The sequence below is a fragment of the Palaemon carinicauda genome, chromosome 38 (assembly GCF_036898095.1).
Source record: "Palaemon carinicauda isolate YSFRI2023 chromosome 38, ASM3689809v2, whole genome shotgun sequence".
In the NCBI taxonomy this organism is placed as follows: Eukaryota; Metazoa; Arthropoda; class Malacostraca; order Decapoda; family Palaemonidae; genus Palaemon; species Palaemon carinicauda.
In genome coordinates, this window is record NC_090762.1 from 66555219 (window position 1) to 66571686 (window position 16468).

General features: G+C 38.1%; 1 protein-coding gene across 1 annotated transcript in view; it reads left to right on the forward strand.

Moving 5' to 3' along the window:
- The window catches only part of LOC137630696 (gamma-tubulin complex component 2-like), a 250855-nt gene that overhangs the window by 215397 nt on the left and 18990 nt on the right, over positions 1 to 16468 (forward strand). Inside the window, 1 exon segment of the mRNA XM_068362328.1 lies at positions 11961 to 12127. Coding sequence (XP_068218429.1) covers positions 11961 to 12127 — 167 coding nt within the window.

Genomic DNA, 16468 nt, shown 5'->3' on the forward strand with positions numbered 1-16468 from the left:
TTCTTCCTCTAGATGCAAAATGATCATAGAAAAGGGAAAATCAAAATTCTGTTACAGAAAATTGTGGGATTTTTATTCCTCTTTTCAATGATATCTTTCTCTCTAAAACTGAACAATAAATAACCGTGAAAAATGTACCAAAGTGTGAATAAGTATGGTTTTGAGTTATGAGCTCCCAAAGATTTGCTATAAATTTTTGCTTTTTTCTTAGAAAAATCAAAATAACATTATTATGATAACCTTACCTTGTACTTTTATTGTTTATTCTTACATAAAGGTTCCCTAAACGAGGTATTTAAACCCTAAGTTTACCAATACACTTGGTGTGAGGGTGTCATGAGTTGTCAGCAGCCTTTCAATGTTGCCAGAGTTTTAGTTAGAATGTTCCAGCTTTGTACTAATTTTTTTCATGTTTCCCTCTCTTCTTGGTTCTTTTTTGTTGCATCTTATTACTTTTTGTTCTTTCTTTGACCTTAGGTAACATTGGCCTTGTTATAAAGTTTACGAGGACGTAGTTAAAACACAATGTACATACGAACTGCAAGTAAACAAACACACATGCATCATAACTTCAATACGTCTTTGGAAAGTCTGGCTGGTCTTCTCATAGATCGTAGTTTGCGTTCACTTACCCTCTACCAATGCCTTCCATCTCTGCCAGACATACAAGATTTTGAAACATAAGTGAAAAAAATTGCTATACATATGCAAAAATAAACACGCAAAGACAATTCTGTCAAACTCATTCATGCAGACGACGCAGTAAAGATGACGTCATCACATAAAGACTGCTTTATTGTAAAAATAATTGGCTGAAATTTCTGGAGAGCATGTACGACCTGTTTTTGCATACGTAGAAACAATCAAAACGATTTTTTATTTTTTAAAAGTTATGTTAAACACCATAGCGGACGGTCCCCTTAAATAGAATTTAATTCTGGTAATCCTGGATTATGACTTTTATAAGATTTATTAAGCAAGTAAAGTATATTTTTCTTTTCTATACCCCAAGTGAATATTGTGCTATACTATTTTAACATTAATTTTACATTAGCAGAGTAATTAGTCATTCAGGAGTTGCATGCCCAGTAAATTATACTGTACTATATTTTAATACAATGAATATGTAGCTTGTAAAGTCTTGAATCTGCTTTGTTTCAACACAAATACAAACCTGGAGCTATTAATTATGGGTACGCTTTCGGCAAAGCTGAAAGATGAGCCATGATAATTTTAGCGATGGATAACCACGCCAACTCCTAGTTAGCAGGTGGGGGACAGGGGGGGGGGGGGTTGTAGGGTGTAGTCAGCTACCCCACTCACATACCTGGGCTGAGCAACCACTTTACTTTTTAGCTCGGTAGAGGATAGTCATACTGACGCTCTCTACAGTGAGACTTACCATGTGATTATTTAACAGATAATTCTGTTTTTCTTTTCATTTTCTATATATGAAAACATACTCGTATGTTTTTATATATATTTAATGTTTTATTTCAGTTGCTGTTTGAGTGACAGCCCATTGCAGACTCTGTCTCCGATGCAAGGGAGTCATCATTGTGTTGATGTTACTCTCCCCTTACTATACCGTTCTCCCTCTTACGTTAAGGGCCAGCAGATCCTCGACGGGTTTTCACCTTTCCCGTTCGCTGGTTAGGTGGTGCTCCCAATTGGTTTTCTTCAAGTGCTTAAGTTGAACTTGATAACTGCTTGTAATTTAACTTTAGCAACTCGATTTCGGAAGCTGCTTGCTGGTTACAACCTTTTCATTAAGGGATGAGGTCCCTGCCAATAGTGGTTCAGTTTCTGTCTCGCTTTTCAGCTCTCCGTTGTTCCTCATGCTCTGCGTTGGGAATAAGGGTAGGGGGCTTACTTGGTTCCTTCAGGTGTTCCAGTTCGGGGATCCCTATGGGGTGAACTCAGAAATTAATCTCGGCTATATTTCTCAGGTAGTTCTTGATGCCGACCTTCAACTTAAACAAACCTTGTTGACAGGAGGCAGAGAGTGCTACCAGGAGGTTTGCCTCCAGGGATTGGAGAACTTTTCCTTCCGATGGAGAGTTAACCTCCCCAGGTGTTTGGCTGCTCTCCCTTCAGAGGGAGAGCTTTCCTTCATCAGCCATTAGCAACCTTCCCGTAACGGGGAGAATTGTTTACAGCTCGACGACGATCAGCAGCTGCTATCTTGTCGCCGAAGACTGTGCTTATCCCCCTTGGGCTGGGGGAAAAGCAAACTCCAAGGCAAGGTCCTTCTTTGGTAGGACTTCTCTCTTGTCCGCGAGAGAGATTGATCCGTGATCAGCGTGTGTCATACACCTACACTTTTTTCCATAGGACTGGGGGAAAGCATTGTCTTAGGTGAAATCCTCTTTCGGAAGAACATTCCTCTCGTTCGCGAAAGAAAGGTTGTGATCAGCTTTTTGTGTCAGAGCAGGCTCCCTCTCCAGAAGATTCCGCTAGACTTTCACCTTCTCCCTGGGCATTCTCCTCCTCCTGCAGTAGAGACTCCTTTTTGAACCTTCGGGTTCGCCTCGTCATGGCTCCTTTAAGTTCTCGTGCTGGGTGGGCGCAGGTGTTCCTGCCTGTCGCTCTGAATTCGGTCTAGTAGCCAACTCTGAAGACGTTGTTTCTCCTCCAGGGGTGGTAGAAGAGTAATATTCTAGGCATATTCTTCCTCCAGCGGAACATCTCTCTCATTCACGAGAAAGAATCGCTTGTGCTCAGTGGTCTCCTTACGCCTACTCATCTCCCCCAATAGAGGGGGGGGGGGCAGAGCTCAGTACTAGGCTATGTTCTCCTTCGGGAGAACACGCCTCACCCCTGAGAGAGGAAGCTTCCAACTGGGCGTGCTCGTCATCCAGCTGTAAGGAAGTGCCTCTTTGAACCCTCGGGTTCAAGTCACGATGTTCCTTCGGGGTCTCATGACGGTTATGCATTGGGCTTGCATGACCAGGAGCCTTCGGGCTCACGTTGCGTTGAGCCTTCAGGCTGTCGCAACACAGGACCTTTGGTTTCTGGTCTCGTTAATCCCTCTGGCTTTTGGGACACAGAGTCCTCGGGCTCTGGTTACATTGAACCTTCGGGTTCTTGCAACCTGGGACTCCCAGTTCCTTGTTACGTTGAGCCCTTGGGCTCTCATGGCACCGAACCTTCGGGTTCAGGTTACGTTGAGCCCTTGGGCTCTCATAACACAGGACTTCTGGGTCCTTGTCACGCTGAAACATTGGGTTCTCATGACATGGGACCTTCGGGTTCCAGTTGCGCAGAGCTTTGGGCTCTTGCAAAAGAGGTTACATTGAACCTTCTGGCTCTCGTGACTGGAAGTCTTCAGTCTCCCGTTGCGTTATCTCCGTCTGCTCTTGTAACACCGGTTACGCTGAGCCTTCAGACTCTCGTGCCACCAGTTACACTGAGCATTTGTGCTCTAGTAACTGAGAATCTTCAGTTTCCTGTTGCATTGAGCCTTCGGGCTCTCGTAACACAAGTAACTCTGAGCCTATGGGTGCAGGTGACCTGCGTTACGCTGACTCTTTGGGTTCTTGTGTCGCGTGTCACGCTGAGCCTTTGGGCTCTCGTGCCACCTGTTACATTGAGCCTTCGGGCTCTCATAACCCGGAGTCTTTGGTCTCCCGTTGCGTTAAGCCTTTGGATTCTCCTGACCTGCGTTACGCTGAGCCTTCGATCTCTCATGACTGGCGTTACGCTGAACCCCCGAGTTCTCATAAACCTCGTTATATCAAACCTTACGGCTCACGTTACACAGAGTTTCCTAACTCTCGTCACGTTGAGCCTTCAGGCTCTCGTGACTGGCGCTTTGAGGAATCAACGTTACGCTGTATCCCTGGGCTTTCATATTATTATTATTAATTGCTGAGCTACAACCCTAGTTGGAAAAGCAGAATGCTATAAACCCGATGGCTTAACAGGGAAAATAGCCCAGTGAGGAAAGGAAACAAAGAAAAAATGAATATTTTAAGAATAACATTAAAATAAAATGTCTCCTATATACAGCAAACTATAAAAACTTCAATATAACAATAGGAAGAGAAATTAGATAGTATAGTGTACCCGAGTGTACCCTCAAGCAAGAGAACTCTAACCCAAGATAGCGGAAGACCATGGTACAGAGGCTATGGCACTACCCAGGACTAGAGAACAATGGTTTGGCTTTGGAGTGACCTTCTAGAAGAGCTGCTTACCAAAGCTAAAGAGCCTCTTCTCCCCTGACCAAGAGGAAAGTAGCCTCTGAACAATTACAGTGCAGTAGTTAACCCTTTAGTAAAGAAGAATTGTTAGGTAGTTTCAGTGTTGTCAGGTGTATGAGGACAGAGGAGAATCTATAAAGAATATGCCAGACTATTCAGTGTATGTGTAGGCAAAGGGAAAGAACCATAACCAGAGAGAAGGATCCAATGTAGTACTGTCTGGACAGTCAAAGGGCCTCATAACTCTCTTGCCTTACAGCTCACATAACACGGAGATTCCCAACTCTCGTCACGTTGAGCCTTCGGACTCTCGTGACTAGTGTCACGCTGATCCTTCGAGCTCTCGTGACTGGTGTCACGCCGAGCCTTCGAGCTATCGTGACTGGTGTCACGCCGAGCCTTCGAGCTCTCGTGACGGGTGTCACGCCGAGCCTTCGAGCTCTCGTGACGGGTGTCACGCCGATCCTTCGAGCTCTCGTGACGGACAGTTGAGGAGGTAGAGATGGTGACTGCGATAACGTACCGTAACTTACTCAAACTTACACTACGTGAACTTTAACATAACTTACCTTATTCATTTTTATTTAATGTTTATATCATATTTTTTTTACATTTATTTTTTTATTTCTTATTTTCATCACTTTCATTCACTTCCATCTTAGTTTTCTTTGCTTGGTTTGACTGCTTTAATGGTTGCCTTCTGCTTGATGATTGTCGAGATCGTACACATATTCCGGCCACATGGTTTAGACGGATCACTCACACGCACACCGCGCTCATGTTTTTCTATAATCTCATGCTTCATTTGTAAAGAAAGCATTGCCTTCTTCCTTTTCTCACCAGTACTAATACCTGTACCGAAACTAAGCTTCTTAGGACCCATGATTATACGTAAAATATAAAATGAAACGTGAGAAAAGGAAGATAATAAGCACTGTCAATAACGGACCAAACAGAGGATAACCACACGATGCGCACAAGAACAGAGAACTGACCGATGCGACGCTCACTGGCGTCCCTCTGACGTGCTGCCGTCTACTGGTGTAAACAAGAAACTACGACCGCATATGGTCTACGTCGGATGTTGGAGCATGACGTCGGGTGTCGAGACGAGAATTTGATAGAAATTTTACTTTGGATGATGGAACAATCGTATGCAAAGGCAATCGTATGTAGAGGTTCCACTGTACAGTTAAATAAAATATGAGAGAAGCAATTCAAATAAAACTATTGAAATTAGTACTGTATGCTAATTGGAAAATGATGCATCAAGTAATAATTGCTTCTTTTAGTAAATATGAAATATCCTACTGTAGCATGCCTTAATAATAAGGGGGTTATTTGATCCAAAACTTGAGGTTGACGACAGACTACGCAGGGTTAATCAGCTGATTTGAATGTAAACAATTCATAAGATTATACTTTGCTATATTTTAATTATAGATATGATACCAAAACAGGCTCAAGTTATGCTCAAATTACACTCAACAATCACTAAAGAAAGATAAATACAACAGTAATGACATAAAAATTGATAGATAATAATAAATGTTGATAAAAACAATAAAAAAATAGAGTTGTACTCACCGCTTAGGCAAATGCAAGCGCGCAGGATGCATGCAAGGAGGAGGGAGTGAGGAGAAGCAAGGCTACTACACACACATACACACGATATGGTACTGTAGAAAGCGGCAAGAGAAACACAATTAAAACACTGAATGCTTAATATTTAAGGCTTTCATTTTTTAAGAATGAAAAGTAAACAACAATGGCATCGCACGATTTTTGAAATCATATAAAAAAAAAAATTGTTGTATCTTAGGGCGTAAATATAGATACAATGTATCATCGTATTTCAAAAATCGTATCTTAGTGCATTCGTATCTCAAGGTATCACTTACTCATATAAGTGGATGAGCAACTTGGTGAGTAATGAGAGCTTTGGGTGTGGAAGAAATGCCTCGCTAAATCTCGATGAAGTCACTGGCAGCAGGGTGACGGATTGAGTTTAAGGCGATGGACAAACCGTCTCTTTGGCTTTTATTCCTGATGCCTAGCGGTTGATCTTATTAGAATTAGTATGGACTGGCAGGGGTCACTTTCCTTATTAGATAGACACTTTACATCACAAGGAGCTGGCTATCCTTTGATGTATCTAGCCAATGAATACTCTATGGATTTAGTTAGTCATGGAAAGAGAAGATGACAAAATGGCCCCCAGTCCTGGTCATAGCGGGGTGTTAAGAAACTCCCGGTTTATAAATACTAAAGAAAAATTTAAAATAGGTAATTGTAATGTTAGAACCATGAATCAGATTGGGAAGTTACAGCAAGTAGAGAGTAAATTTATGAAATATAATTTGGATATCTTGGCCCTAAGTAAAACATGTAAGGGGATTGGTAAGGAAACTTTAGACCAAGGCAATTATGTATATATCTACTCAGGAAGATCAGATGGAGTTGGAAGAGAAGGGGTAAGAATGATGGTGACACCAAGAGCAGAAAAGGCATTAACTGAGTGGAGAGCTGTATATAGTAGATTCTTACTAGCAAAGTTGAAATCAAAGTAGTGTAATATGAGTATTATAGTTTGTTATGCCCCAACAAATGAGTCCCCTGAAGAAAGGAAAGATGAATACTATGAAGAACTGCAGAGGGTAATAGATAAGATTCCTGAGAGAGATATGCAATTGGGGACTTTGATGCTAAAGTTGGAAGAAATAATGAAGGGATAGAGAATGTGATGGATGTCGAGAGTCTTGGCGAAGTTGCAATTGAAAATGGTGCACATTTCATAAGTTTGTGTTAAAACAACAATCTTTTCATTGGAGGTACTTTTTTTTTTTTTTTTTTTTTTTGACACAAGAACATCCACAAGTATACATGGACTTCTCCATGTGGCAATTAAAAAAATCAGAAATATCACATTGCCATTAATAAAGAGAGAAGGACTCTGAGAAGTGTAAGAAGCTATAGAGGGGCAGTTATTGGTAGTGATCACCAGCTCCTCATTGCTACAATGAAATTAAAACTGAAAGCACCCAACAGAAAGATGGATAGAATACCTAGGTTTGATACAACTAAGCTTTTAGAAGAAGTGCACAGAGAAACATTTACAATTGAATGTAAGAATCAATTTGCAGTTATTGAGTTTGCACTCAGAGCTGACCCTCCTCCTACCAAACAACCCAAAGCTCATGACATCAGGGGCATTGTATTGTCCCTGACGTTCAAGAAAAACTACTCTGTGGCACAGGTATTGCAAGCGGATGCGTGGAAGCATCAGATGACCTTCACCGCCCACTAGCTATAGGACAAAATCCACAGGAACATGGAAACGTTTTCCATTGGTCCCGTAGTGGCTGCACAGCAAGTGGTCTAAACACCTCAAGGTCCCTGATGGACAAGTAGCAGAGGGTTGAGGCCTGAGGTTACCCGTGTTAGTCTGGGGTGAATGAGTAAGAATGACTGGCTCTCTTCTTCCTTTCATCTTCTCCCCCCCTGGGGAGCACAGCACCACAGTACCTAGCACTGCTGGTAAGACTCATTTCAATGTGTATCCTAAGTATAGAAATAATACTCGTTACGTTCCCCAATACTTCTGCGAGGGAGACTATTGGGTAAAGTCTTCGGACTCTCTCTTATCTTTACTATCATAGTTCCTTCATTAAAAGACCAGCCGTATTGCTAGTATCACAAACACACAGCTTCTGCAAGCAGCCAAAGTGCATAGCATAAGATTTTAACGAGGGCAGGGTTCTTACTACTCTTGGTCTTACACCAAGGCAGACAGAACCCAGGGTCAATACCAAGGCTAGTTGGTTGGGACTTCTACCCTCCTCAGAGATGAGTCGCCCCTAATAAATAATGTAAGGTTTGTATTTGTGTTGGAACAAATGAAGTAATTTGTATTTTTCCTAACATACAAACATTGAGCTATTTATACAAATTGACCTGCCAGCCCTGTCCCCCAGTAAGTCCTGCCAGAAAGCAAAGTGGTTGCTCAGCCCCGGTGTGTGAGTGAGTGGGTTAGCTGACTATCCCCATACCTCTCCTGTTAACTAGAGGTTGGGGTGGTTATCCTTTGCTAAAATTATCTTGGCTCATCTTTCAGCTTCGCCGAAAGTGTACCCCTAATAAATAGCTCTAGGTTTGTATGTTAGGAAAAATACAAATTACTTACAAATTTGTCATATATCCCTAGAACATCAGTATATGAAAAAGAATATGTTCAATTTTAAGCCACATGTCACTCAAAATGTTGTGTTGAAAATAACCTTTACCTACATTATGAAGTTGTCGAGTAAAAGATAACACTGAAATTAAATGGGAACAGTCACAATGTATCTGCTGCATGTCTGAAGTCCATAAATAGAGGAGAGAGAGTATTCAGTTCACTGGATGAAACATTTATAGTTTGAGAGAAATTTCTGGTTTTCAGTCTTCATGGTATCACTCCAGTTATCTCGACAAATTCAATCTGGCATAAAGACAAGGGAATTATGAGGCAAATGTATTAAAAAAATACTCCTAGATGACAGCCCTACTTCTATATACTCATGCCATTGTTCTACCTCTCCATAAAAAGATATACAAAAATATATGAAATCTTCAGTTGCCTAACTTGTGCTGCCTTCCTGCAGTAGGTGTAAATTGTATTTTGTGAAAATTTAAGTTGCCAGGTATCCAATTGTAGCATAGTAGCTGTTGAAGAGTATATTTGCTAGTTAATGCAAAAGGACATACTGTATTCAGAACTTGATAGTAATGAGTAGCACTCAGCAGATTTACCCTTTAGAATTATGTTAATTGAATAGTAGGATATGAAACATAATTTAAGCTTTTCTAATTATCAATGTTTTATAGGCCCTGTAAAGTTTTATGAATACTATTTCTGAGGTGTTATTCATGGTGGACTGATTTCATCCCAATTTTGGATTCTTATCTTTAATGTTGAGTAAAACTTGAGCTCCTTTGGCATTGCTGTAATTTGCATGCCTGTTAAAGAAATGCTAAATCTAGGACTACTGTAGTATGTAAGTACAGTAAAATATTTTAGGAAACTTCTAATGTATGCACCAATTTTTCTTCTTTTCCTTACCTGTTATTTTACCATTCCTCTTTTATCCACTCCTCCCTCTATCTCCCTGCACCAATATGATTCCCCCTCCCAAATCCCCATCCCATCCATCATCAGAGGATGAGAAAATACTATATGGAAGCCGAACTTGGATCTGCGGAACGAACAGAATCAATAGATCGTGAGGTACATGTAGATGAAAACTATGTTTTCTAAGGCTGCATCAAGTGTATTTGTATTTACTGTGTCTTAAAATTAGTGGTATGCTTAGAAAAAGGTGAATTTTGATTGCATGGCATTCAGTAGAGTCAGTTTGGTGTGCTAATGTCATGTTACATTACAAAACTGTATTTTTATGGTCAAGTGGTTTCACATGCATACTTCTTATTTGTTGTTTTATTGAAGTGTTGATGTAGGTAACTAAAATATTAGTGTTTTATTTATTGATAATTATAGAGAAGGCATTTATTGTCATCAAGTTTGCATGAACATCGGTTTTCTCTTTCTATAGATTTAGCAGTATTGAATACTGTTTTTGCTTCCCTTCATTATTTATTTTTTAATATTCAGTTTACTGTTTTTGATATTGGTGACTACTAATTAGTCCAGGTAAGGCATGGGTGAGCTGTTTTGAATGCTACAGATTATTTATTGGCTCGAGAGTATATAGCAGCCCTTTTTAATGTTATCCATATTTTGTATTGTAATTCTTTTTACTGTACAGTATACCACTTCTTGTGATCACTTGATGTTCATATAATTATAAACCTTAGATTTGTACAAAATGATTACGGCAGGTTAATGGGTGTTGAGTGAAAGTTGAAGGAATAATTTGAATGGCTAAGGGCACTCTATTAATCTACAGTGGTATGATAGTGTTTAAAGTGTGTATGCCTTCACTTGGTGTATGCAGAGTATTAAGAAGATGAAAGTTACAGCTTAAAAATGCTAAAATATGAAGGTACTGAATGGTGAAAAAGTGAATGGTAGTCATTGTAATGAAATTCAAGATTTTAGTCGCTAGAAAGAAAGCAAAAGAGAAGGTGCATACTGTATTAGAAAATTGCTGGTTGGAGACTATAGTGATGTTTAGAGGTGAATACAGCTCTTTTTATTAAATGTTATGAACGGTGTTGCTGAAAATGTCCTTGATTACAAAGTTTATTAAGGTTAAAGGTTTTTTTCTAGTTATGTAAAAAAGAGAGTGATAATGATGAGAAGTAAGAGGATCTGTTATGGTGCATAGACAGTCCTTGGAGGTGGATGAACCTTCTCTGTTTACTTATACAGTATTGTACACTTCATCTTACTGTACAATGTGATACAAAAACATTGAAGGACAAAAATAAATCACTTTAGAAGTTTGTGCTGAGGCTCATGCAGTAGAAAGAAACTTGCAGAAGCAAACATTATAGTAGAAATTGCCTTGAATAATTGAGAATGCTCAAGAAATGTCATCAATCAAAATGAGTTTTATTGGGCAATATGGTAACTTCAATTACTAACCGAAGCTTGAATAATTATATTTCAATGCTGCCTATAGAATAGAGAATTTTATTAAGAATTTTATTTCAATTATTATGATGAAATGAAGAGGGTAAGAAAAGAATTCAGATCATAGGATACTAATGTTGGCATTCACCACTTGTTTTAAAGAAAGTAAGGTGATAAGTTGCATTTCCCCAATGATAGAAAAATCAGATTCATTATGAGAAATAACCTAATTTCCATGCTTTTTAGAAGCAAGATTAACTATATTTCTTCGTTAGTGTTCATTATTAGTAATATGCATTATTAGATTGAAATGTTTAATCATATACAAACTGTTGCAGTTTGTGTGCAACATATAAAACATGAATATTTAGTGCTCCCTATAATCCAGATAGATAAAGTTTCCTTATATTCTTGTAGGAATTCTTGTGATAGGTAAACTTATGACTTAGGTTTAGTGTTCCTATTTTTAATATTTGGTTTATGTAGATGGCTTGGCATAGTATTATTTACCATAGATAATTCTTCTGATAGTAAGCTGGGGGATGGCCTTACTGTATTAGAATTTTTATAAGAATTGCCATCATAGCTATATACTCATTACAGAGAGAATTATTCTTTTATAACCTTGAATATTATGTTCGTAGTCATCTTTATGTGATAAATTTATTTTTCTTGTAAGGTAAGTAGTACATGCTTTCATTTGCAGGTTACAGTTCTTTATTAAGTATACATCATGTAATGTCTTAATAGCATTTGAAAGTCAATCTTCATGTTATCATTTGTAAGATTTTATATTTCTTTCTCAATCATATTGCTTATATGTTATTTTTTGTAGCTTTGAGGAAATTTTACTTGAAGAAAAATATTACTACATATTTCATTGTTAAATTGATCTCTTGGTATGAAAGTTTCTTTGGTCTGTGTGACTAGGGGGGATTTTTTGCTGTGTTATAAAACATTTATAGATTATGCTATTATTTTACCTCTTTTCATTCTTGGTTTTGAAATTTAAATTATTGAACATTGCCATCTTACTTATACAGATAAAAAGTAAAGTAGTTTATCATGATTTTACTTTAACACTATTTTGTTCTTATATTTTGCTAGTAAAATACGTCTTAATCACAGGGGCTAGAATTTATTTTACTGTACTTTTTACTGTATATTTTTTTTTGCAACAGGAGTCCCCAGAGCCAGAATCCAGTATGCACGAAGATAGCCAAAGTTTTGAACAAACAATCTCAAAATTTGAGCTTCAGTTTTCAGGAATGATTTACACACTCATTGAAAAAATTGTTGAGCAAGGCCGTGAGGACTACAACGATGCTCTTGTGAACGTAATATACAGGTCAGTGATATATAATTTTAATTGGAGTTTATAAATCCCCTAAAATGGTTTCCTCTTTTTCATGTATGTTATACTTGATACTCAGAGAGTGATGTTATGCACAAAGATTTTCAGTTATGCTCTTAGATTAATATTTCCCAAATCATTAGAGAGGTCACCCCCAATATATACATTTAATTTTAGATAATACATTTATTTTGGTCATGAAGGATGTATTTGATACAGAAAATATTTTGAATTTGTCAGAAAATCCACATTCTAGTCATTCTGAAATCAATACAGAATATCCTTCCTTATGAAATATTCATATATCATCATTGACAGAATTTTTATAGTGTGTAGTGAATCTTAGTAGTTATAGAAGGGATTATGTTCTTTAAGAGTTGTTAAGATGCAATACTTGTACTGTCCCCCTAGTCGTCGAGTTTGTAGACAAATAAGTTCAAACGTTCCATCCTCCTTCTATATCCAAATTGCCTTAGTGTTGGAACTAGTTTGGTGGCCTTAACTTGTACAGCTTCCAGTCTATCTATATCCTTCTGAATATTTGGAGCCCAGAATTGGACTCCGTATTGTAGCCCATCTACAGTAAGGAGTCCAATTCTTACTAGTAATGTGTACAGCTGTAGTACAGTGTCTCTGTTTCTGTATTTGAATTATTGCTTTATTTAACCTATTAGTTTTTGTGCTTTTCCTTTTTTATGCTCTGTTTGGTGAACTTCAAATCCTTGTTGATAATAATACAGAGATCTTCCTCCTGGTCCACATCTTCTATTTCATTACCGAGCAGTGAGCAATCTGATTGTGGGTTACTATAACCTATGTGCATGGCTTTGCATTTTCCATAAGTGAGTCATTTGCCATTTTCTGGACCATTCTCCTAGCTTCATTAGATTCTCTCTTAAGGCTTCTACATCTTCAGAGTTCACAGCATTTATGCCTAGTTTAGTATTGTCGGCAAATTTGGTTATTCTACTAGTTAATCCTAAATCTATGTCATTAATGTAAATCAGAAATAGCAATGGGCCAAGGATTGATCCTTGAGGTACTCCACTTGTAACAGCTGCCCACTCTAAAGAATCCATTGATTACAACTTTCTGTTTTCTGTTTGTTAGCCAATCTTCAATCTGATCAGCTGGCTTGTCAATGATGCCTAGCTCTCTAATTTTGACCATTAATGTTTTATGAGAAACTTTATCAAAAGCCTTTTGAAAGTCTAGGTATTATGATGTCTATTGCCCTGCTTTTGTCATAAATGCTAAACATGTGGAAATTTCCAACAGATTTGTCACACATGATCTCTTTAGTCTAAAATCATGTTGGCTATCTATTGGAAGATTGTTTTTCTCTAAATGTTCTAATATTGACTCTACTACTGTATTATTGATTCAAAAAATTTGAAAGGCACTGAAGTTAGACACATAGGCCTGTAGTTGCCAGGTTTTTCTTTTGGTCCCTTCTTGTAGATTGGAGGAACATTGCCTAGTTTCTATCCACGTGGTGCCTTTCTTTCGTTGGCTGTCTTTTGCCACATTTTGTAAAAGTGTGAGGTTATCGCTTCTTCTAGTTCTATAATCTCTTTTAGGTGAATATCATCTGGACCTGGTGCCTTAGACTTACTGAGTCCTTTTATTTTCTTTTTGAAATCATCCATTGTAAAGGTATTTTATTTAATTGCTGTGGCCCTTCATATTTGATAGCTGGTTCAGGGAGGGTCGTTGATTCTTCCATAGTTATACAGCTGTGAAATATGCATTCATCAGTTTGGCTTTTCCAGATAATTTATTTCAAGATTACACTCTTAGTCTCTTAATGGGCTAATGGTGGTTTTGATTGGTTTTCTACTGTTTACATATGCAAAAAATTCTTTTGGGTTTTTTTACTAGCTGACCCACTCTTTTTTTTTTCATTGATCTTGGCCTTTCTAACTAGTTTATCTACTTTTTGGCTTAACTTCTTGTGCTCGGAAATTTCATGAATCGAAGGCTTTGGACCCATTGATTTATGTTTCCTGTCTCTACTTCTTATTGCATTGGCTATTTCTCTGTTGAACCACTTAGGTTGTGGAGTTCCATTTGGTAAAATGTTTCTATGCTGTATACATTTAGCCATTTTTTCTTTATATATTTCTACAAAGGAGTTCCATTGTGTATCTTATTTTCCTTGTTTCGTCATTTTCTAAATTGTTGGTGTATTCCTTCAGTTTTATCCAGTTACTCCATCTGTAATCTAGCTTTTTCATAATTTTCTGTTCTTGGTGAGGAATATTTACCTGAAACATAACTATTGTGATCACATTAGCCAATAATTTTGCCTACTGAAACACTGGATATTAAATTTTCTTCTGCTGTTATCACAATATATAGTACTGTATGTTGTTATCAACCCACTAATGGAGGAATTCATGGTTGACAAATTCTAGTAGCCTTTGTCCCTCTGTGTTTGATGATGAATTCATAGTGTCCCAGTTTACTGCTGCATTGAAGTCTCCCAATAGGACAGCTAGCTTATTGTTAACTTCTTGTCCAAGTTGTTCATAGAGCTCTTTATCCTGTTCCTGTGTTTGATGTGGTGGTCTTCATATTACTAATATGGACATGTTTTTTCTTATGGTGTTAATATTTGCACTTGTCACTTCACATTCGGTTTCTAATTTAATTTCTATCTGGTTTAAGTGATTTTTAACATAGAGCATTACCCCTCCACCTTTTGTTGTAAGGCAATCCTTCTTGAAAAGCTTGAAACCTGAGATTTTGTATTCAACGATAAAATCGTTTGTTTTTTTTTGAATCCAGGTCTTGGTAATGCCTATGACATTTAGTTCCTCACTAGCTATCATTGCCCTGAAGTTTTCCATTTTGTTTCTAACTGATTGAGCATTGAATTTTGCCACTCTGAGGAAATTTTCTATCTTTTTTTTCTCTTACTCTGTGGCTTTGCTCGATTCCCTGATTTACCAGTGTTTTAGTTTTACTTTTATCTGAATTATCGGAGTATTCGCCCAAATTTCCTCTATTAGTTGCTGGAGGATTTTCTAAGGGTTTAGTTTGTTCTTGGTCTACTGTGTTTAAGTAATTGTACGGTCTGAGATTAAGTTGGTTTCCGTATACTCTCTTACCTTCTTCACTAAAGTGTATTCCGTCTCTTTTCTATAATTTTCTCTTGCCACAGGAAGTGTCCCAAAGATCTCCAAAGATCTATAAATTTGACTTACTTTTTCTAGCATTATGGACTTAGCCTTTCATCTATCTCTATGGCCTTACTGAGGGTGAAGTAGCTAACATTGAGTCTTGGGAGAATACCTATTACTATAATATTATTGGTCTTGTTTCTGGCCATTTCTGAGTTTTTTCTAGCTGTTTAACCAAATGTTCTGTTTGGCCAGTAGTTTCCTTTCTTGGGAATAGGTCATTTCTGGTTGCCTGAGCAATAATAGTGGTCTTCTTGTTCTCTGTTAGTTTTACTGACCACTTCTATCTCCTGTACGTTGGCACCTGGATAGGACCTGACCTTCATTCTCTTATTGAGGCTGAAATGCTCCCCTTGGTCCTTTACCATAGAGTCTCCAATTAACATCTTATCTTCCTCTTCCTGTGGTAGGGGGGAGAATCTATTTTGGTGGTACTGTAGTTACATTTCTAAGCTGTTGTTTAGTCTTCTTGGTCTTAGCTACACTTCCTCTAGTGGGTTTCATGAATTCTCTGTTTTTTGTTGGTTATTTCCTCTCCAGGTTCTGTCCTTGATTTTACTTTTTTTAAATATTAAATTTAGCCGGTGAATATATAATAGCTGACGTCTCGGACGGCTCGACAGAAATACAAAAACTCGCGAGCGATCGCCATGAAGGTTGCGGGTGTGCCCACCAGCGCCGACTATCGGCCAGATACCGCATATACATGTAAACAGCTCCAGTTCTTCTCTGTCGGTCTTGTCGACAAGTTGATTCCGCTCGCTGTTGACCTGGAGTTTTCGTCATTCTTGGTGAAGTACTTCTTTTTGGTTTTGAGCTTTCGCAGTGACAGGTGTTTTTCTCTTCAATTAAAACTCTTGAACCCTTTTTTGGATAGTGTTTATTGTTGATGACTTTGGATTGTTTTTGGATTTTCTTTGACTTTTCAAAATGGCTGACCCTTCTCCTATCCCTGGACCTAAATTTCGTAAATGTAATGCTAGGGATTGTAACAAACGTCTTCCCAAGGCCTCTCTCGACCCACATACCGTGTGTTCTAATTGCCGGGGTAAAACCTGCCAATTAGGAGATCGGTGTGATGAGTGCGTGGTACTTTCGGAATTCGACTGGCTAGAGTTTGATAAATATTCTCGTAAGCTTGAGAGAGATA